Source organism: Mustela lutreola, chromosome X, assembly GCF_030435805.1.
Source record: "Mustela lutreola isolate mMusLut2 chromosome X, mMusLut2.pri, whole genome shotgun sequence".
Taxonomy (NCBI): domain Eukaryota; kingdom Metazoa; phylum Chordata; class Mammalia; order Carnivora; family Mustelidae; genus Mustela; species Mustela lutreola.
Genome location: NC_081308.1, coordinates 14,558,910 through 14,582,708, shown reverse-complemented (window position 1 = coordinate 14,582,708; position 23,799 = coordinate 14,558,910). Strand labels below are relative to the sequence as shown.

General features: G+C 41.1%; 1 protein-coding gene across 4 annotated transcripts in view; it reads right to left on the bottom strand.

The window, feature by feature from the left end:
• The window catches only part of CDKL5 (cyclin dependent kinase like 5), a 204,616-nt gene that overhangs the window by 11,115 nt on the left and 169,702 nt on the right, over positions 1 to 23,799 (bottom strand). For all 4 annotated transcript variants that reach the window (XM_059156573.1, XM_059156575.1, XM_059156571.1 and 1 more), the window contains 6 exons: positions 22,661 to 22,741; positions 18,088 to 18,239; positions 12,180 to 13,146; positions 8,454 to 8,555; positions 7,844 to 7,949; positions 4,787 to 4,910 (listed from right to left, as the gene is read on the bottom strand). In XM_059156573.1, the coding sequence (XP_059012556.1) occupies positions 4,787 to 4,910; positions 7,844 to 7,949; positions 8,454 to 8,555; positions 12,180 to 13,146; positions 18,088 to 18,239; positions 22,661 to 22,741 (1,532 nt within the window). The remainder of the gene's footprint in view (positions 1 to 4,786; positions 4,911 to 7,843; positions 7,950 to 8,453; positions 8,556 to 12,179; positions 13,147 to 18,087; positions 18,240 to 22,660; positions 22,742 to 23,799) is intronic.

The window sequence follows — 23,799 nt, the reverse complement described above, 5'->3', positions numbered from 1 at the left end:
GAGCCCCATGTCCAGCTCTCTGCTCAGCAGGGAGCCTGCTTCCCCTTCTCTCTGCCTGCCTCTCTGCCTACTTGTGATCTCTGTCTGTCAAAAAAATAAATAAATCTTAAAAAAAAAAAAAAAAAAGACGAAAGGTACGAGTGAAGCATGAGTGTGCGTGTATCACGAAAGACACAAAAAGGAAGTCAGAGAGAGAAAGAGCGCAAGTGGGAGAGGGAGAGAGAGAGAGAAAGGGGAGACGAAGAAAGGAGAAGCTACATGGAAACATACACATACAGAGAGTTAGAGAAATAGAGGGAGAAAGCCCGCGAGATAGACTCAGAGAGAGGTAGAGGCAGAGAGAAGCCACCTGGAACATAGGCACCTTAAGAGCCGTGCGTTGTACAAAAGAATAAAGACAGAGACTAGATCTGTTACAACAGGTACTACACCATAACTTATCTCATCTGTGAATTCTGGACCCTATGATTATACCTGGTAGAGGCAGCAGATGGTCCAAGAGGAGCAGCACGAGAGAAGGACAAATGGACAATCACATCCATCTCAGGTACAAGACCTTTGAGAAGGACCACCCAGCTAGTCACCTGGCACATTATCCGGGGCCGATCAAACAGCTGGGGTGGGGGTAGGGGGTAGCAACCTCCCCTACTCTGGTATCCTCTAACACAACAGCTGTTTTATAAAGGGTTAAGAGGAAAGAGAGAATGCAAGACTCCCCTAAAAAAGGAAGGAACTAAAGTTGACTGAATGGAAGTCAACCAACACTTATGGAGTCCAGTGCATGCGGTGGGCCTGGTGTTAGAGGTGTCGGGGTTAGAGAGAAAAATAAAACAAGGAGTGAGACGTGAAGCTGCTCATAGACTCAAGGTGGGATACCCACAGGTTCGCCAGAGGGTCAGACTCTGGTGCTTCAGTACAGCAGCAGGACTCCTTCCCTGCTACCCCCCTCCCCTGGCCATGCGACTAAACTAGTCAGCTGAAGTCTAGGAAAACAATCAGTGAACCGTTTCATGAGTTCTGGTGGCAGGCGATAATGGCTGCCAATATATTCATAACTTAACCAGAAGAGAAAGCCTGGGGCTGTGTGCAGTGACAGCAATCCTTCACTTACCTTAATTACTGGGATTCCTATAAATGGTATTTTATACACTTTGCCTTTTTTTTTTTTTTTTAAAGATTTTATTTATTTATTTGACAGAGAGAAATTACAAGTACACTGAGAGGCAGGCAGAGAGAGAGAGAGAAGCAGGCTCCCTGCTGAGCAGAGAGCCCGATGCGGGACTCGATCCCAGGACCCTGAGATCATGACCTGAGCCGAAGGCAGCAGCCTAACCCACTGAGCCACCCAGGCGCCCCTACACTTTGCCTTTTTAAGGAAAGTTAAGAACAGCCTGTTTTAGAAATCTATATGCTTCATGGATATCTATACTACATATGAAACCATGAAGGCCAGAAATGATATTCCTACTGGGAGCCTGAGAAAAGACGAAAATACCCCTCTCCTCTCCCTGGCTATTATTTGGGATTTTTCTCCCTCTTCACACTGTATTGTTGCCCAGGATTACTTCTTGCCTGTCAACCTCAGTGCCAACTGCTAAAACTGTGCCTAAGAGTAGACAGGCTTTGGGGGACCTGGCTGGCCTCAGTCGGTTGAGCAACCGAATATTGATTTCAGCTCAGATCATGATCTCAGGGTCACAAGATGGAGAGCCACGTTGGGCTCCATGCTCAGCGCAGTCTGCTAGAGATTCTCTCTCCTTCTTCCCACCACCCCTCCCCCCGCTTCTGCACATGCATTCTCTGTCTCTGTCTCTAGAATAGATAAATAAGATCTTAAGGGAAAAATAAAAGAGTCAACAAGCTTATAGGGAGGGTGGAGGTGTTTTCCCATTAGTAAAGATGGATATGACTACATTAACTCTGTTTTTTGTTCTGAGATGTTCTGGCTTATCTCCCAGTTCTAGGCTGGACTCTGGATAGCTAAGATGGCCAGAATAGCCACTCTGGATGTTATACTACAGTATCAACTACTTTAAAATATGATGAAGTAAGTTAGTCTTTCCATTCCAACAATGAGTACACTCTACAAATATTCTCGTCCCAACAGAAATGGAACCACCATTATCAAGGAGAAACAGACTGCCCTTAGGCAAATGACAATTTAGGAAGAGCGACTCACTATGTTACCATAGCAAGGCTTGTTCATGTTTTTGTACGTTATCAAGCTGCATTTCTCTCAAATATACACAATATGGTGAATGAGATCTCTTGTTCAAGAAAAAAAAAATCAAGGTCAGTTCAATGAGTGACTTAGACCAAGTTAGACTGTGATGCCCAAAGGAGAAGGGTATCACGGCAGCATTAACATGAGGAGCAGTGGGAACAAAAGAACACTGAGATTCAAACTGGTAATTCGGAAACTCTCTCAAACTTCAAAATAGCATTATCAAAGTAGGGAGACTTGATGAAGGCTTGTCTAAAGTCTAACACCCCAATTATGCCTGCTAATTCTTTAAAAACAAAAACAGAAACTACAACTGTTTTCAGGTTTCTACATATAGCTTCCCTAAACAAGCTCTACTCAAACTGACTATCCAAAAGACAGAAACAATCTTGTTAATACTACCTATCCCACATTTGGATTTAGTTTTGGTCTGACCTACCTAATTTTGATAGAACTATGTTAATCTGTAATTGATTCTCTCTCTCTCTCTCTCTTGTTTTTAAGATTTTTATTTATTTATTTGACAGAGAGACAGCGAGAGAACACAAGCAGGGGGAGTGGGAGAGGGAGAAGCAGGCTTCTCGCCGAGCGGGTAGCTTGATGTGGGGCTTCATCCCAGAACCCTGGGATCACGACCTGACCCGAAGGCAGACGCTTAATGACTGAGCCACCCAGGCACCCCCATAGTTGATTCTCTTTTAAATCATCACCACTCCATTATGCAACATCCAATAGGAAAAACGATTTTTTCTCTACCTCCTTAGTCTCACAATTGAGACGCTATTCGCATGGCTTATGAAAGCCTCACTTGAAAACTGTCCAAGCTGGTAACTATAAGCTGTACCTGTGCTTCCAGGTTAACGTATAGGAGAGCTGGTCTACAGTCACATGGAAAACGAATGCAGCAAAGTTTCTCAGCGAAGGAGGTGGAGGGGAGACGTGTGGTAAGTCATAGTGAAGTTAGAGGACATCCATGATAAAAACTGCTGCAGCTAACAGTAACAAGTCACAGTGTGCCTGGCACTGCTCTCGGTGCTCCTGGAGTTTTCTCCCGTTTAATGATCATGTTAATCCTGGGAGGGAGGTAGTATTCGTAGGCCTATTTTTACAGATGAGGAAACTGAGGGGCAGGGGTTAAAGTCACACCAACAGAAGGTGACATTAATCAAGATGTCCAGGGGCGCCTGGGTGGCTCAGTGGGTTAAGCCGCTGCCTTCGGCTAAGGTCATGATCTCAGGGTCCTGGGATGGAGCCCTGCATCTGGCTCTCTGCTCAGCAGGGAGTCTGCTTCCCTCTCACTCTCTCTGCCTGCCTCTCTGCCTACTTGTGATCTCTGTCAAATAAATAAATAAAATCTTTAAAAAAAAAAAATCAAGATGTCCTATTTCCAGAGTCCAACCTCTTAGTCACTAATGTTAAAACTCTCATTTAATAAAATAAGGCAATGGATGTAAATGAAAACATTTATAGCTTTAAAAACATTGTTTTTACTACTGGTTTAAAAATAATGAAGTTATTTTTACCATAGGGCACAGAAGCACTAAAACCTTGATACAACCCTGCCAGCAGGGTGAAAACTGCACCCCTGCACAGGTTAGGAGCACTGACGGATGTAAAACCCTTCTGTGACTTCCAGCAATAAACACCAGAGTTGAAATCCGATAGAACGGCCCTATTCTAAATTCTCAATGTTATGGTGATGCGCCACTTTATTCCAAGTGGAGCGCTCGGTGGTTTTATAAAGTACACATCAATACCCCTCACATCTAGATTCTGGGCAGTCCTCTTTGGGCAGCTGAGAGTATTAGTAATTAGTATTAGTCTATGTTACTAATTTTTTTTTTTTTTAAAAGGTCCTTATTCCCCAGACAGATCTGCTGATGAGACTTAAAACTTGATGTAACTCTCCCTAAGTTTTTACTACGTATGATGCAAAGAAGATAACAAAGGACAAGCAACTGGCACATCATTTTAGCCTCTGACTACCATTATGTTTTTTGGTGGTAGCATAAAGGGTGTCCCTCCATTTCTTTCCATTCACCCTGAACGTACGTCAGATGGCACAGAGGTTAAAAACATAAGCTTTGGAGTCAGACTCTATTTAGGCCTAGATCCTGGCTCCCCCTCCCTGATAAGGGCTGCCCAGTGCCAGGCAAGTGTTCCTCCTTTCCGGGGCTACAGCTTCCGCATCGTGGAATGGGAGCTGCCCCCACCCCTAAGGCTGACCGTGAGGACCGAGTAAGCCAGCATACACCAAGTGCTCAACCAAGTGCTGTGATACGGTAACAAGAGACAGTGAAGATGGCATTCCTACCAGAAGAACACAGGGAAAGATACACTACCTAATGTGAGGCATTTAGTGACCCAGCAGATTTTTTCTTTTACATATTTAATATAAATGCTGAACTTAAAATAAACCATTACAGATAATGCCAAATCAGTTTTCCTTATCAACAATCTCTCTTGAGAAAGCAAGCAAGCTAAAAAGTGTATCCAGAATTCTTTGAAATCTCGAATCTCCAATTAGAAAAAAGGAGAATAAGAACAAATCAAAATACTCACCATGGATCGAATGCTGGTTGTCTTTTTGAGTGGTTCGTTCCAGAACTGCTCTCTGATGGTAGCGAAGAAACTCTGGTTGATACATTATTTTCATGGAAAGAATTGTCTGGACGAGGAGATGGCACTAAATAAAGAAAAAGTCAGTCACTGATGTACTTTTTGGCCGAAGCAGTTCTTAACTGGTTATACTGCATTTTCTTTCACACAAATAAAAACAAGTAAATCAAAACCTTCCTCTGCCCTTTATATAATTTTTGTGTTTTCTGAGGGTGGAGGCATTCCAGGGAACATTCTCCCTCCCCCTACTGATTATCACATTAACTTGCAAGGGTCAGTTAACATCAGGCAGTATATATTCAAAGCATAAATTGACTTGTCAGTTGATAAAATGAAGAACATTTTAGAATATTTAAAAGTATAAATAGGACAGACCCCCTTCACCGTTTTGGCATTCTCTGAAACAGGCTTTCTTACAACATAGACTCAACTATGCAAAATCTATTCTCAGTGAATAGATTTTCTGAAGTGACTCTTTTAACAATATGTGTGCTAGAATATATTAACTGTGCTGTAAGACTTATACTTCGGAGGCACAGAGTCAATTTTGTATTTTTTTAAACTACATTCCAAAGAAATTAGGTTATTTGTAAAAACAAAAAAACAAACCCCAAAAAACAAAAACATTTTTAAGTTCTCAATCCAGGAAAGAACAGAAAGATAACCACAACATAAGTGGGTAAATACCTTTTTTGCTCTTTGCTGTTACTATCTTCTTCTGTCACTTTCTTCTTCTTCTTTTTTTTTTTTTTTTTTAAATTTTATTTATTTGACAGAGAGAGAGAGTGAGCCTAAGCAAGGGAGCAGCAGGAGGACAGAGAGGGAGAAGCAGGCTCCCTGCTGAGCAGGGAGTCCCACGCAGGGCTCAATCCCAAAACCCTGGGATCATGACCTGAGCAGAAGGCAGATGCTTAACCGACTGAGTTACCCAGGTGCCCCTTTCTGTCACTTTCTAAGCTCGATCATAAATCAAAATATATTGCAAATTTCATCACAAAAGGAATATACAGGCTGAGTATCAAGATAAATGACACCATTTCATTTGCCTCTTGCCCAGTAGGACTAAAAACAGGAAGTATTCTGGAAATATCTGTCATTTCAATGATAACACTAAATCTTTACCCAGTTGGATTTAGAAGAATCACTGAAATGACAAATGTCTCCAGATGTTTCACCTGGTTAAATCTCTTCCTTCTATTTCTGGACTTTCTAAAATAAAAATGTTCTACTTGCCAAACCCTGAAGTGTATCACTTAAATGAAAAATGAGGGACTTTGCTGATACAAACTAATTTAATTCACTTGCAATCAAAACAAAATGGTCTTTCTTAATTAATCGAAACTTTGTTAACATTTTATGTTAAAGTATGTACTCCAGATCTCTATAGGAATAACACAGGTATGGTCCATTTTGGAAGTAAAACTCACAGTGACAGAAAAAAGACATTTGCTCATATACATTACAATATTTTACCTAACTTTAATCTGAATTAAAATTTTAGTCCTTTAAGATTCCAAAGTAACCACAGCATGAGAAAAAACCAGATGCACTAAAAGGCTTAATCAATGCCCTATGCTTTTTTCAAATGGGGCTGGGAAGGAACTAGTAGCCTACCTAAATCAATTCATATTTAGTCCTAAATAATACTTCTATACATTTATTTAGCTCAGGTTCCTAGTTGTCTCTCCAAATCAACAGAAGAGGAAAAGTCAAGGGATGTGGGCGAGGGTGACTGCAGAAGGTCATGATGACTCTTAGGAGGCTTTAAGAGGCTGAGCCTATGAAACACCCAGGACCTTGCCCCTACTCTGGTGGGCTTGCTGTTAGTCTCCCTACCAGGGGACAGAGTTCTGGAGGGGTTCTCCCTCTATTGCTATATAGCTCTTCAAAGGCGATGCCCTTCTCTGTCAACATCTCCTAAATCCATACAGCCTCCAAAGCCTCTGTTTTAGTTGTCGGTTAACCATCGAAGTACATTTTTAGGGCTGTGCAAGCACACTTGAAGATTTTCTTTCATTCAGTCAACAAATATTTATGCAACTGTCAGGCAGTGTGCTAGTCAATGAAGGTAAAAGAGGAAAACATGATCAAGGGCCTTGCAACCTTGTGGGAGAAAAATGTAGACAAAGAATCAACACCATGTAGTCTGTGTCATGTTAGAGGGCTAGACAAGGAACCATGGTTAGAACAGAGAAGAAAACATGTCACTTTGGGTGGAGAGGGATGATATCATACTGCAGAAGACTTCAAAGTGGAACCTTAAATGGGACAGAAACAAGCTAACCAAGCAGGGGGAGGAGTGTGTTTCAGGATGGAAGAGCAGCAGCTGGAGAGGATGGCAAAGGCCAGGGAATATCCAGAAAGTCATCTCGGGGAATCCGGATTTTGTTGTGATGTCAATGGGAAACCACCAGAGGACTGTCAGCAGGTAAGAGATGGAGGACTGGGGGCAGGCAGCAGGTTGCCTTGCTCTGGTTTTGCCTTGTAGCATTTATTATCTTTTACCACTCTACATAATTTTTATATTTAGTGTATAGTCTTCTCATTGTGAGAATGAGCGCTCTGTGAAGGTGGAGACCTCTGGCTGTCTTGTTCACTGACATGTTCTAAGCTAGACCAGCACTAGGCACACAGGTGACATCAATAAATACTTTAGGACTTAAGTGAATGAATGAGTGGGAAGGCCAGAACACAGCTTCACAATTACTCCGGAGACTGGTTTGATGGCAACCCTGGGAAACAGAGATCAGCTGGGAGGCTACTCAAAGAACCCAAGTCAGAAGTCATGAGGGCTTGAACTAAGAAAGTAGGGCCCAAAGCAGGGAGAAGTGCTGGAAGGCGACAGCACAGACAAGGATGGCGCTGACCTGAAGTCAAGGCAGGAAGTGTAGTGGAAGGCATGGGCTGGAGGTACAGGGGAGGGAGGGAGGGGCGGAGAGAGAGAGAGAGAGAGAGAGAGAGAGAGAGAGGACCCTGGTGGGCGCACAGGGCTGGGCTTACCTCGGTAGAAACTACCAACTCTCCTTGGAACAGGGTCATTGTACAGGTGTCTATTTTCTTTGGGGGCGGTGCCGTCATCAGAGTGGGGGTCATGATATGCTCCACCCTGAGACAAGAAAGAGGTTTATAAAAAGTTAACAGTAGAGCAATGATGATGTGGCCTATGAACTTAGAATAGTGTGTAACTGATCCAGAATTTACTCCAGGATCTTTTTTTTTTTTTTTGAAATAGATTTTATTTACTTGACAGAGAGACACAGTGAGAGAGGGAACACAAGCATGAGGAGTGGGAGAGGGAGAAGCAGGCCCTCCACAGAGCAGGGACCCTGATTCAGGGTTCCATCTCAGGACCCTGGGATCATGACCTGAGCTAAAGGCAGACCCTTAACGACTGAGCCACTGAGGCACCCCTATTCCAGGATCTTTTAAAGAGAAAACTCAGAATAATGGCATGAGGAAAACTAACTAACTTCTTATTAAACCAGTTTAAGTTATTTGTGGGAGACTAGGTATGAAGAAATTTTAAAGGATAGGCTGTAATGATGTCACATGACCACTCTTTATAGACAAGTTTTATCATAAAAGTTAGCAACTTGTGGAGAATTCAGACCTCAGACTTCTGCCTTGCGTGGAATGAAGTAGTGCCTTCTCTGGAAGATTCTTTACCAGAAGATCGAGCCACAGTCATCTCTGGAGGGAGCTGTTCTCCAGGCTGGAAGTCAAATTTAAAAGGATTTATAAGAGTGTCCTGTTCCTAGGGATGAAAATCACCTAAATCACCATGGGCTTTATTTGGCATAATTAGTACCTTCACCAGCTAAAATAAAAAATGTTAGTTGGCTAAAACACAAATTGTCCCATAAAAGAGTGAATCATCTGATGAATGTAAAATAATTCAAACAAATGTCACACAGATGGAAAGTGAAATTCTCATTAAAGTTAAGGCAAGCAAGGAAAGAATTACCCTGAAAATAGTTCAATTAATTATTAACAACAAAGAAAATTATCTTCCTAATATCTAGATAGTCATGGTTCTGTGCAGCACTCTAATTAGATTCTATTAGTTAATCCAAAATTTTTCTAGCAGATTTTTCCAAAAAGAACGATGCAGATCCAAAATTATTTTTCATTAAGAACTTAAATGGCAGATTCAGATGCAATCAAATGTTCTTTGGATAGATCATGGAAGAGAATCAGTACGCTTTATCATTTATCTTCAAATTCCCTAACTGCTGTAATTATATGTACTTAAAGTTTTCTTAATCTCCTCCAGTACTTGTATTTCATGTATTTTCTTAATCATGATCAGGACAGCACACATCTCAGGAGACACTGCCTATCTTTCAAGGAGGTGAGACACAAGCTAAGAGCAGCCTTGGTCCACAAGGGTGTTCACTGAGGGGAAAAGTGGCATCTTCTACCCTCGAGGAAAACAAGATTAAGGAACAAAACAACCAAGCCTTACTTAGATTTACACAGAGTCGTATCTTGAGCCTTACGTGATGTATCAAAAACATTTTATTTAAACTTTAAATAGGATTTGCTCTGTCTTTGTATCCCTCACTCCCTAAATGTACTATGAAAGAATATTCTGGACAGGAAATCGTCCAGGGTAGCCTTTCTTCTTCCTAATTTGTGATAAGATCTCATTTGAATTTTAGCATCTGCATACTTTACAAAGCCCTCTAGAAAAGTCTCCCAGAAAACAAATGATTTATACCTAACTTAAACTCTTAAGTGAAAGTGCCAGTTCGGTCCCCTTCCTCTTGAAGGTGGCCACAATATTTTGTAAGGGAGTGATTCTCACCATTTACTAATGGCTTTAGTCACTGCCATCTTTGTGCCTTTAAACTTACACTGTCTTGCAGCTTGGAACTGTACCTCCTGAACTGGACTTAAAATTCTGTAACAGTTGGGTCTGTGCTTAGCCCACAGTAACCATTTATAATTAGATTGTCTCCACCATGTTCACAGTGTTTTTTCTGGAACTCTGAGAACCAGTCCATTTGTCCTTTCTCCAAGTTGTAGCTTTTCATTTTTCTTACATCTCCTCTTTTATGCTACACTGCATGCTAGCACGCTCTACCTGGTTTTGACCTCCATCTAATGCCTACGGGCAGCTGCCAGGCTCTAGAGATCTTTCTAGGCCCTAGGGCTTCTCTCTTCTCTAGAGGGACTCCTCCAACCACTGTTTTGACTCCAATCATGGCTCCTCTGCCATGTGCCATTGCCTCTACTCTCAAGTATGCATCTCCTGCTCTTCCTCCTCTTACCTGGGCACCAACCAGTCTTTCCAACCTCATTGAGGATAGCTCTGTTTAGGGGCCCAGGGTCACTTCAGCCTCAACGGGTCAGCATGATACAGTGCAAAGAACGCTGGCCTAGGGACCTAGACACTGCCTCATGGTCCCAGCTCCACCTTGGACTATTTGGGTAAACTGGGGCAACCCACCTAACTTCTTAGATCCTTAGCACACTCATCTACAAAATGACTTTCGGCAAAAGCGACCTCAAACCTTGCATTTTTCACGGCAGCAACAAGGAACAAGTTGGAATCCCCACAGCACCCCATGCTGTTTAATGTCTCTATTAGCCTCCTCTTTCTTTTCTGCCCTTCTTTCCAGCCCTTCCTCAGGTCGACTCCACTTTCTCTCCCGGGTTAAGCCCCAGAAATCCCTTCTCAGACTCCACCTCCCCAGGGAGGCTTCCACAACCCCCGCCCGGACTAGGCTGTGCCTCTCTGTCTATGGCACAGTGGCCTCAAGCGCGGCACGGGCACACAGCCTCACAGTACCGCCACGACCGATCCCTGGCATGTGTACCCCAACATGCACTCAAGAGTACAGGGGCTACACCTTTGTCATCTTTCATCTTTCTCAGGAGAGCCCACCATGGGGCCTCACTCGGTAAATACCTAACACATCCTCATTCTTTAACCATCCAAAACTTCTCTCTACATCCTAGCTCAGAGCAAGAACTTCAGCTGCTCCCAGAGCCATTTCTAACAGCTCCATTCCTGATCTTTCCCTGTTCTCAACTCCTATTTATAGCCAGTGCCACAGTAATTTGCTTCTTAATTATTTCACTGTTATCATGTATAATTTAATGTTCCCTGAGAGAAGAGAAGTTTGTCAAGGGCAAGAACCCTACCTCAGACTCTTTCGAGTGTTCTGAGAACACCTAGCACAGAGAGAGTGTTAAAAATCACGAAAACAGCCCCCACTATCACAGAAGCAGCAACAATTAAAATGTGCTGGACACTCTCTGCCAGGCACGGGGCACGGTGCTTTATATGCCATGTTGGAAGCTTATGACACGACTCAGATGAGGAATCTGAGGCGAACAGGGATTATGTCACTTTCCCAAATTTACATCATTTGAAGCAGACTACAGAACTAGGACACAAACCCAGGTCAGCCTGGTTTCCCAACCTGAGCTCTTAGCTACTTTGCTACACTGACTGCTCTGCTACTGGCAACCTCCACCCCACCTTCAGCACCCAGCTTGCTAAACCTCCTATTACGTATTCCATCCATATTTTCTGGAGTTCTGACACAGAACTGTCTGATGAACCTATTTTCATATCTTCAAAAAGGGAAATACTTCCCCTTACATCAAACTCTTCTCTCCTTCTGACACTGGCTTATCTCTACCCTCATTTCTTTGATGCAGATGAATGTTTCATATCATGAAAATATAATTTAAAAAACATGTGTTCTGCTGTAGGAATGCTACTTCTTTTAAACAGGTTACTGTCAGCAGTTCTAGAGTTTGAAAAACCAGTAAGATGGAGGAAGCACGAGGATAAAAATATTGCCTTGAGATTTAAAAACAATCCAAAAGACTGCAAATTAACGTTTATTTTGGCCTGAAGTTAAATTTGCCTATAGTTCTAGGAAAATCAGAAATTTTTTAATTCAGTGAAAATATCGAGTAAGGTATAAGTAAAAGGGCCTGATTTGAGCAAATGTGGTATGGAAAGATTAGAGAAAATCTCTGTAAATCACACTAAGTTTTGAGAAAATTAAAAACTATCCCATATAATTGATGAACTCTGTAATAAATCAAAATAGGATCTTTCAAAAAAATATGCCAGAAAGGAATACTTAAGAAGCAGATTTCTAAAAACAATGTTTTTTGAGTTCTCTTGAATACTCAACAGTGGGCCTTCAATATTTTTTTTTAACAGATAGTCCTTCAAGTATTGCTCCCCCCCTCCCCAAAAAAGAAAGCACAACCTCCTACAGTAGGGAAAATTGCAGACTGACCCTATCCACACCCCTGCACCACCTTCCCATGATGAGCCAACAGATCCAGTCAAAGGTCCGAGCTGTACCTGAGGTGATAAGAGCTGGAGGCTGTTGGCCCTGGCCGCCATTCCTTGCCCTACGCTCAAGCTTCCGTCCAAGCCTTTGGCTCTCACTTTGTCCCGGGTCACGTACATGGAATGCCTATGTGGACGCTGCTGGGAAGAGAAGGGGCTAGTGTAGCCCAGCCCGTAAGAAAAGGATTCATGAGGTGCAGAGAGAGAATGGGAATGGCTGCTGTCCATGTGCTCAGGCAGCTTCAACTCCTCCATGGTTTTGGAATGCCTGGTTGCGGTTCGGCGTGAGTCCAGAGTGCCCTCACTTCGATTATTTCTCCCCGAGGGGCTGAGCAAAGTTCTTGTGTCACTGTGCCTGGTGGGAGTTGGGCTGGTGGGAGAGTTCAAGTCCAAGCAGCTGGATGGGAAGTACCTATTGGTATTGGACTCTGCAATTTGGGCCCTGGCTTCGGAAAGGTTGCTCACAGATTTGGAGTCACTCAACGCCCCGTGGCTTTTGGCCTTGGTCCTGTAGGAGGGACTCCTAGAGGACTGGGGAATAGTGTCAATGTAGCTATGCCGGCTCTGCTTTTCAGTGGGCTGCAGTGTCCCAGCTTTGCTCTGAGAGCTTTCCATGAATGAGTGTCGGTTCTGCTGAGATCTGCTGCTTGACTTGAGGTACTTTGTGCCTGGGCCTTCTGAAGGCTTTGGGTCAATATTGAAGTCAAACTCTGTCTTTGACTTGGCTTCTTTTGGGCTGAGAAGGTGTGGTATGTTATTGTTGGTAAGATCTTTGCTGGTAGAACCAGGCTGGCTGCTTGCTTGGTAGGTTTTGGTGTGCATGGGACTAAGAGTAGCTCCAGCAAGATTTCCGTTTAGGAAGCTTTCATTGGCAGGAAGACCTTCATCAGCCCGGGGCAAACCCACACCTAGGTTCTGGATGTCCTTGCTGTTGGATCTGTGGTGAGACTGCAAAGCAGCACTTTTGCTGGCTTGATTTCTATGTAAAAACAAAAGAAGGGTATCGGTTTCCTTCAATAGCAGACACACAAAAAGTATTGTTTAAAAAAAGACACACACCTGCACACACCCCTAAAACACCTGAAAGACTAAAAATAGTTACACATTCAAACATGTGCCAACAAATAACAAGTAACCACAAAGAATAAGCTGCTTAGATCAAGTCACTTTGCAACAAAGCAATGGTCCTGACCAAAATGATTTTGACATCCTTAAATGTTCAAGTAACTTTTTGCCAACAGGCTTTCTTAACTGATATTCTGGGAAAACATGTTTTTGCTATGTGGGTGCTCACATGAGTGTTTGTTATGGAATGCCTGGTAAGAAAAGGAGAGCTAAGCTGTAATGAACTCCTGGGAACTCTTTGAATGCTTGACGTCAGAGGCAACATGTAGACTTGAAGGTCATGATATTCACTGAACTTCTATTTTATTTGTAAAACTCACTGCCGGCTTCAGAGATACATACTCACAGCACATACAGACACCAGTTTCCTTTTGTCTTTAGTCTGTATCATCAAAGAATGGGAGTTCTTGCAATATACTCAATAAAAGAAAATGACGCTCTAAAACCAACCGTAAACTATGTTGGATGATCAATGTTTATGTTCTGGAGAAGTGGCAATACTTCTCCTTGTACCCTAAATAGGAATGTGTCTTTAACTGGATCCCAGGGATCGAGAGAGTTAATTTCTCTCCAGAAGACCTAATTTATTCTCTTCATCATCTCACACGTCATCATTCCAAACCGACTAAGGCTTTCTTTAGGATTTAAAGCTTCATTTCCTATCTGGCTTAAAATAAAAAATATAAATCCAGAGGAAAACCTTGTCCTCTATTGGAAAGCTGAAACACCTCACAGCAAGGTCAGTTTGTTCAACTGCAACTATATGAAGGACCAAACTATACTCTGAGATAGGAGAATGTTTTTAAATGAAAAATAATCTACATAATAAAAAGATCCCTTTTTATTATGCATTCAGAAAATTCTGCTGCAAATATCGCTATTGCTGAAGATGGTTTGACATGGGGGAGTTTTGTTCCCATCACACACTAACTGGAAAGAAAGTCACATTTTTTTGCCTTTTTAACAGTAATCTGTGAAATTAGGCCTTTCCATTTTCCCTGAGAATCCACTCCTCAGGCAACAAAGGTAAGGGCTCTTTTCCCATCCTCCTATCCTGCAGAATATTTAAAAAAGTATCTGATACCAAGCAAGCCTGTAACAGTTGTGGAAGGCCTCATCTTCTAAATTCAGTCACTAATCTCTCCTAGTTCAGTCACAACTGCAGCCTCAAATAAGGTCCCTTAAATACGAGCTAACTAAATAAATAGCAGGTCCTAGATCTAGAAAGAAACGCAAAGAAACAAAAGTTTCGGGGCGCCTGGGTGGCTCAGTCAGTTAAGTGTCGGACTCTTGATTTTGGAGCAGGCAGTGGCCCTCGATGGTGAAAACCGCTTGACATGGGGGTTCTGCGCTCAGCGGGTAGTCTGCCTCTTTCCCTCCCCCTCTTGCCTTCCCCCCACTTGTGTGCGTTCTCTCTCTAAATCAATAAATGAAAGATAAATAAAATTTTTTAAAAATTAAAAAGAAACAAAAGTTTCATCTTCTGTTAAAGGATATCAACTGACTCTAACCCCGGATCAATAAAGGGCAGTCATCATACCCTAAGGCATCAGGTTGTTTTTTTCTGTTTGTTGGTTTGTTTGCTTGTTTTTTAAAGAGAGAGAGCACGCTGGCAAGATGGCAGTGGAGAGCGGGCAGAGGGAGAAGATCTTAAGCAGACTCTGCACTGAGCATGGGCAGGAGCTCGACACCACGACCCTGAGATCATGACCTGAGCCAAAATCAAGAGCCGAGAGGCTTAATGGACTGAGCCACCCAGGTGCCCTAAAGGGATCAGGTTTTAAACCATCAGAGTCATTTGTCAACTTAAATCTTGTTAACTAAAATATCCAAGCAACTTTACAAAAACCCAAACAAAAATATGTGAATAATCTAACCCATAAATAGACCTAAGTGTGCTGGTTATCTTCCATTTACCGAACCCCCAAGCTGTCCTCCATTTTGCCCCGCCCCACTCAGGGCCTCAGGAGTCCAATGCTGCATACTGCATCACCAGGATCTCTTGCCACCGAACTCCCAGCTGCACTAAGTCGTGCAAGGGCCTGGGGGCTGTCTTCCCTCCCCCTTCCCAGCATGCACCCTAACTCGGGTCATAGCTCTGTCCGTCCAGATTACAGCTCTCACAGGGTGGCTCCTCCTGCCTGGTTCCCCTGGGCTCGCATATTCCTACTTCCTCCCCTTTCTCCTTCAGGTCTAGAGAGGGGGTAATAGCGGAGATAACACACGCAGATATTGTGTAATGCCTGAAGCTCCAAAGAAAACCAGGGAAGGATAGAGAAGAGTGAAGACAGCTGCTAAAGCTTCTGAAAGCCTTGGAAGATATGGACCTCAAAGGAGAGCACAAAGCTGCATGTTAGAAAGAACAAATTCGTAGCAACGTAAGGTACAGTTTCTAATGAGAAAAGGGAGGTTATAACGTTAAGGTAGAAACATTTATCAAAGAGTTTGGTTTCCCATAAAAGTGCAAAGAGCCTAAAATGCTATTCTGAACGCTTCTGTCTTGGTATTAATTTGAAGCCATGGAGCTTTGCACATAATTCTTTAGTAGAAAGGGCATCAAATTGTCTTCAAATTGGAGTTCTGCCAAAGCACAACAATAAGAAACTGCTCCGAAAATTCCATAGATCTCTTTGGCACACAACTGTAAGGAATCTGTGCTAAACTGCCAACCACTTAAAGAGGATTTTATATATAAACCCTTCTGAAATGGCTGGCAGAACAGTTCATCTTTTTAGTTAAAATGACTTCTCAAACTAAACATCAAAGATGCCAAGCCACATTTTTATGGAGAAGGATGGCAAAGCAGGCCCGGTGAGAGGGCAGGGCAGGCTAAAACACCACCATCCCACCAGGTCCAAGGTCAGGAGAACCTCGGGACAGTCTGAAGGAGACTCAGGCAGGGCAACGTAATGCCAAGAGAAGACACGGTATGTGAATGTGTCTCAGGGACACGGCAGCAGAGTATGTAAGTGGCAGCAGTGATGCTGGGAAGCCCGAGTTAGCCGTGGTCTTTGTAGAGTTAGTGTCCCCAGTAAGAAGGGAATCCATAGAGGAAATATGAACCACAGACAAGTGTAGAGAAAAAGACATTTCCGTACACATGTAAACTCAGCTGAGATTGTTCCTAAAGAAACCACTTAAGACTTTTCCTTTTAAAATTCTACATGGTGTTAAGACCTAAACACAGATTCTTTCATAGGTTTTATTTACTTATCATTTCTATTCTTGTCTACTTCAAAAGAAGATTTAGGTGGACTCCTTAAAGACCCATATAAATTACAGCCTATCACCACACAAATCCTCCTTGACAGATTCCCAAAGAGGGTTCCCAGGGAGAGCCTCAGACACCCACTGGGGATCTCTCAAGCCAAGTCATTAGAGGATAGATACAAAGGTCCCCTTTCATGATATGGGTTGCACCATTAATCACTACAGCATGAAGCAAAAAATTGTCATCAGTCTACTGAACTTTATATCCTTGGGATCCTTTTCCTTTGCAAATGTGAACTAGAGGAGTCAAGTGATAATTAAGGCAGAACAGAGACAAAAGTACCTGAACTGGGGAGTGATCCCAGATAAGACAGAGGCATAACTTGAACTTCCTAAATGGAAAGGAGTAACTACATGATGACTATTATTCCTTAGTGTACTAAAATCTCATGAAAACAGACAACAAAGTAAACACAAACTTGGTTAAGCGGAATTTGAATCTGCTCACAGGCCTCCCGGGGGGGCAGGGTGGGGGGAAACAAACAAAAAATCCCCAAACAAATAAAACAATCCAGCTAAGAATGGTCTATAACATATGTAAACCAATCATTCAGAAGACAGTAAAGAGAAGTAAAACACAATCACACCATCGCAGTTAGGCAGAGAAAACATAGGATAAATGGTTATTGTCAATTTATGGATATGCTCATGTATCTTGAAAAAGTACTAGATCTCGGGTTTTCAAAATTCCAATAGATTAATAACAATTATGTTATGTGGAGAGAAAATTGCAGTGAAAGGAGAAAAAGTTTATATTCAGAAAACTTCACATTAAGAATGACCATTTTCTATTTATCTTTTAAGAGCAGATGAACGAAACAATTTACTAATCCCAGAGGCTGAGCAATACAAGATGACAAGACCAGCTTCTTGGTAGAGAAGGGAAGACAGCCCCCCACCCCAGAAGTAGAGGGTTTTTTTGGGGGTTTTTTTTTTAAGATTATGCTAAAAATTTTTATTTTAAGAAATACCAATTTTAATCACCATCTACCAAAGTGACTTTACTATTTCCATATTGTTATTCTTAGGAAAAACTAACTTCTCAACTCAATGATTAAAAAAACAGAAACATACGAGCTTTCTAATAGAGCCAAACCTACTTGGTTCAGTTGCAAAGACTGTCCTAGGTGGCCTCCTCCCCACTTGTGTTCAGCATCCTCTTTTCCCTCCAGAGATTCTCTTGCCCTCACCCACCCTTTTGCCTCCAAGAATCATGCCTTGGCCCCAGCCCCATTTACGCAGGACCTTCTCATTCACGAGGCTAGAAACCCCCTTAGTTGCTAACCTATGCTACCTTTCCCAGGAAATGCATAGGCTTCCATAATATATTATTAAAGATAAGAAAGTCTTTAAGACCCACACAACTCTTTAATTATGGTTCTGAATCATGTAATAAGCATAAGGAAGATATTTTTGAATAAAGAGGGCTTTCCTTTTCTTTAATTGCATCATTTAAGCAGCCACCTCCTCCACCTACTTGTAAGACCAACACTGCATCTGTATTTCCTTAAAAGGGAATATTTACCTATTAGACAAAGTGCTGCTTTCCACGTGGTAAGGTTTTCTTTTTGCTGACCTTGAAGGGGAGCGATCCAAAAGTCTCTGGGTTTGAAATGTAGGGTGATTCAAACATTGTTCTGTCAAGTATCTGTCAGCTGGGTCCAACTTCAGTAAATTCTTAGGAAACAAAGTTAGGATCGGAAAGAACATTACAAAGTCAAATTTAAATTGTAATAAAAACCTTATTTCTTTTCCTTATAAAGGAAATGGTCATTGCAAACTATCTAGCGAACGGAGTTTAGTCCAAAAACACTTTTTAAAGAGGGTTATTTAAATTACCACATTATTGGGATGCCTGGGTGACTTGGTTAAATGTCTAAATTTGGCTTAGGTCTTAGGGTCCTCGGATGGAGCCCTGTGTCAGGTTCCATGATCAGCGGGAGGTCTGCTTCTCTTTCTTCCTCTGCCCCTTCCCCACTTGTGCTCGCTCACTTATTCTCTTTCTCTCAAATAGATAAAATCTTTAAAAAAAAATTTTTTTTAATAAAAAAATAAATTATCACATTATCTTACTGCTGTTGCCCTCTGGGGACAAGCTCTCCCAGCCCTTTTCTGAATATCGTATATACATATTTTGTTTTATAAAACCTGACTTTATGTTATATGTGGAAGTAGTGGATCCTGCATTTTTCACATACTAGTCAAAAACATTTTTTACAACGTAACAGACATTTGAAATGTTATCTTGGAAGAAGTATATATTCACATGAAACAATATACACTCATCGTTCTCCTGCCCCCTCTTGGGAGGCAGCCCATATTCTTGCACATCCTTCCATTGATATTCTGTACCTATTTCTCTCTGTTGCTTTTATTTTATTTTATTTTTAAATTTTTATTTATTTTTATTTTTAAAATTTTTTTTATTTTTAAAGATTTTTATTTATTTGACAGAGAAAGATCACAAGTAGGCAGAGAGGCAGGCAGAGAGAGAGAGACAGAGAAGCAGGCTCCCTGCCGAGCAGAGAGCCCAATGTGGGACTCGATCCCAGGACCCCAAGATCATGACCTGAGCTGAAAGCAGCAGCTTAACCCACCGAGCCGCCCAGGAGCCCCTGTTGCTTTTATTTTACCCAAATAGTAGCAGACACGCTATGGTCTGCACTTACCTTTCTTTCCAATGGACATTAGATCTTAAGAAATCATTGCATATCGGTAAAGAGCTTTTACTCTATGGATATGACTTAGGTTGTTTTTAGCAATTCTCTAATGACAAACATTTTGGTTGTTTCCTTTATGTTATTATTATGAAAATGATGCAACAAATAAATTCACAACATGTTCTTAAATGACCTAGGAAGTGTGTGGGATGGATATACCATAATTTATTCAACTAGTCTACTGTTAGACATTTAGATGGCTGCTACTTTTCACTATTATAATTAATGCTATGATAAATATCAGAAATCCTTGCATGCATACATGATTCCTTTCAGGGGTGCCTGGGTGGCCCAGTGGGTTGAGCCTCTGCCTTCGGCTCAGGTCATGATCTCAGGGTCCTGGGATCAAGTCCTGCATCGGGCTCTCTGCTCAGCAGGGAGCCTGCTTCCTCCTCTCTTTCTGCCTGCCTCTCTGCCTACTTGTGATCCCTCTCTGTCAAATAAATAAATAAAATCTTAAAAAAAAAAAAAAAAAAAAAAGATTCTGGTAACCCAAGCCACTGTTTATATGCAAGTGGATTTACATTCATGTTGACTCAGATACAATTCTAAACTTATTGTAGTTCTTGCCTCCTCCTCTTTAGAAAATAAAAAACTGTGGAAGTATATAAAAATTATTTTGGTCTCAGTGGCCAAATAGTTAACATCAAAATGGTTTCAAATGTATGATACTAGTTAAAAACAGCAAAGCTGGCTCCTGAGTAGGATTTTAAATTAGAAATACATATGACTTTTTACAATCATGACTTTCTACTAGCATCGAAGTGCTATTTTAAGATTATCAACTGTAGAAATTACTGCATATACACACAAAGAACTATTTTTATATCCATAAATATAGCTGTTAATTTTCAAATTACTTAAAAGGAGGAGGTCATTATGAGGAAAGTATAAAACTCACCAGGTAAACAGCTTCAAAATTCAGCATTTCAGGGGAAAAAAAACATTTTTTAAAAAATAAAATAGAGTCCACATAAATTACCGTGGGCTGGATCAATTCTGGTAACCTGCATCCCCTCTAAAATGGCTAATATGTATAAACAGATGCAGGATGAGATGTCTATTTTAGGTACTTATATATGGACAAAATTAACAAATCTGCTTTAGGGAATGGCATAGAGAATATATTTCTTCATGAAAGGATAAATAATGTTCTTAACTTTTCAAATTCATTTTGAAAATGGCTAAAAGACAAAAGGAATAATTCTATTTATGTAACATTCAATAACAAGGCAATATTAATCTTTGGTGATAGAACTCAGAATTATGGTTTCCAGGAGTGGGGAGGCATATGGGGTAGAGAGCCAGGGAGGGGCTCTTGAAGAGGCTTCTTGGGTGTTAATAATTTTCTCTATCTCAGTCTTGATGTGGTTACATTGATATGTTTACATTCTAAAAACTAACTGAAATGTATACATAATTTGCATATCTTATGAATATACATTTCAATAAAAATGTTTACTTACTGTTAAAGAAGTTTGAAGTTAAATATTCTAAATAGGGATTAGTTTAATTTCCAAATTGGTATCAATACAGAAAGATTCTCATTATCTTTGTACCTTTATCTGTTCTGGATTTTACCAGGTACAACACTGACCCTTGGTAATTAGAACTGGTAATGATTTAACTAAAAAAAGTTCAGTTATTTTTTTAAAAAGACAAAAGGCAAAAACCATGAAATTGTATTTAATTCAGTTCTTTTTTCACTTTATTTATATTTTTAAATTACCAAATCATTAAGCCGTGATAAATATTGATTGTGTGACAGAACAGATTGACAGAATCCAACTGAATCAAGAGATAATTTATGCCTAATTAATATGAAAAATCCTTGAGGGTTATCTTTTTAATAGCATCTCTCGATCTGTGTTCAGAACACCAGTACTGGGCACCTGGGTGGCTCAGTGGGTTAAGCCGCTGCCTTCAGCTCAGGTCATGATCTCAGGGTCCTGGGATCGAGTCCCACATCGGGCTCTCTGCTCAGCAGGGAGCCTGCTTCCCTTCCTCTCTGTCTGCTTCTCTGCCTACTTGTGATCTCTGTCTGTCAAATAAATAAATAAAATATTTAAAAAAAAAAAAAAAAGAACACCAGTACTGTAGTTACTTTTTTAAATTTTATTTTAATTTTTCAGTGTTCCAAGATTCCTTGTTTATGCACCACACCCAGTGCTCCATGCTATTCGTGCCCTCCTTAGTACCCACCACCAGGCTCACCTAACGCCCTACCTCACTCCCTTCCAAAACCCTCTGTTTCTCAGAGTCCACAGACTTTTTTAAAATAGTATTCAGTATTTAATTAAATTTGGGAAATGCTGAGCAAGACATAAATGCTTCTTTACCTGGGATTTCTGAAAGCCTTCCTAAATTAATGAATATTGTAATTCTCTACAAAAGGTGATGTGGTATGTGGCCTTTCTAAAAGCCGTGCCCAATCCCTCACCATTGCCCCGACACCAATTTGCACAGTGTTGCTCTGGACACAGAGGAACATAGTTTAAAGCACAACAAAGTTCTGAAAGTGCTCTCGGCAATTTCCAACTGTGCTAAGTGTACCTTTAAGACTGTGTGTATAATGTAACAACCCCTGATTTTGAACAATAAACTAAATGGACATACAATAAAACTGATCTATTAACAAGTGTTTTTTTGAAAGTCTACTATCAAACAACCAGCACCAGCTTATGCACTGGCTGGCTGCAATGAAAGCCAGAGAAAACAGGAAAAACTGGTTCTCGCTTAAGCAGCTGTCCATCTAATGGGAAGGAAGAGCTTGAATAAAAAACTGTGAGAATGTTTCTGGTAGTGCAGAGCAGGAGAACTTTCTGGATAGGGACAGGCGCATGAGGAGGCATGCTCAGGTGTGGTAGAAGCAGTGAATCTGCTGTGGCAAAAAAAAAAGAGAGAGACCCAGAAAAAGCCCCACCCTTAGGGAGAGAAGAGGCCAAATTAGAAAAAGGGCAGAACTAGGTTCACTTACAAAATAATCTTAAGAGAGGCCTTAACAGTCACGTTAAAAAAAAAGTTAGAACATTTCTTCTTTCAACATTCATTTTAATATTTGTTTTGAAACTTTATACCTAAGCAGCTCTTTAACGCTGAATTTGTAAGTTATTTATTACTTATATTTAAATTATTATTACTCTTTCCACTTTAGGAACATAACTGAGGTATCTCATGGTCCAGTCTACATGGAATGTTACAAAACTAGGTACTGTTGCTATTTTGATTAAACCGCATGCTTTTAACATAACCTAGTCCCCAATTATTCACTATAACACATCTATTAACGAAATACAAAGCAGGCTTTGGTCACATGTAAACAGAAAAAAATCCACAAACCAAAAGACATTTTATATAGACAACATCAACTTGTCCCACCTTCATTAAGTCAAGTAAGACGCTATTTAGAATTCCAAGGTATCTTCTCTCCAATGTCTGAGGGTGGTTAACAGCTGGAAACTGTAAGAACAGACAGGAGTGTTAGCACTCGGGGAAGGGGACACATGTGCATATGTGCTGTGAGTTCTGGAAAAGGTAGCAAAGAAACAGAAGTTACTGCCCTAGTGCCAGAGTCAAATTCATTTCATGTGTCCTTTAGTTTTATGTCTATGTATTTGAGGTACAGATTAATAGGACTAGGTATCAAATAACAGGAAAATGTATAGATAAGAGAGGATATTAAATCTAGCCAATGAAGCATGTAAAACAAACCTAACTGTAAAGATTTGAGACTATACAGTTTACAGGGTACTCTCTGTTTATATAGACACTTCAGTTATAATATAGTTTATACAGAACTTGTCTCCTTACATAGACAATTCTTAAGGCTTTTTCACAATATCATTTACTCTTGAAAATTAGAAAATGGAAAAAAAAAAGAGAGAGAGAGAGAGAGAAGGCGCACCTGAGTGGCTCAGCTGGTTAAACAGCTGCCTTCAGCTCAGGTCATGATCCCAGGGTTCTGGGATCCAGCTCTGTGTCAGGCTCCCTGCTCCTTGGAGAGCCTGCATTTCCCTCTCCCTCTGCCCCGGCCACCACCGCTCCCCACCCCAGCACCCGGCTCATGCTCTCTCTTCTCTCTAGCTCAAATAAGTAAATAAAAATCTTAAAAAGACAGAGAGAGAGAGAGAAAGTGAAGGCAGAGAGGCCAGTTCTTGAAGGGCCACAGAAATAGCAATAATGAATTCAGACACATGTTTGAACATTGCTTTTAAAATACTTTTTTAATGACCTGTTTTCAATTCCTTCCTTTATATAAGCTGGAACAGAAGGCAAACAGTCTTCTAAATTAATAAATGCATTTTTAAATAAAATGAAAAGAAGAGGTCAAATTTATTAAGGTGCTCTGTCCTCTCTGCCACCCCACATTTTGCAACATCCACGTGGATGAGAAAGTATTAGAGCCCAATGCCAGGCACTCCCTTGCAATGAGAAGTCTCCTTTGCCTTTAATACATATTTCCTTTATACCGACATAAGAGCACGTCAAAGTACCAGAATCCTTGAACATGTTCAGTA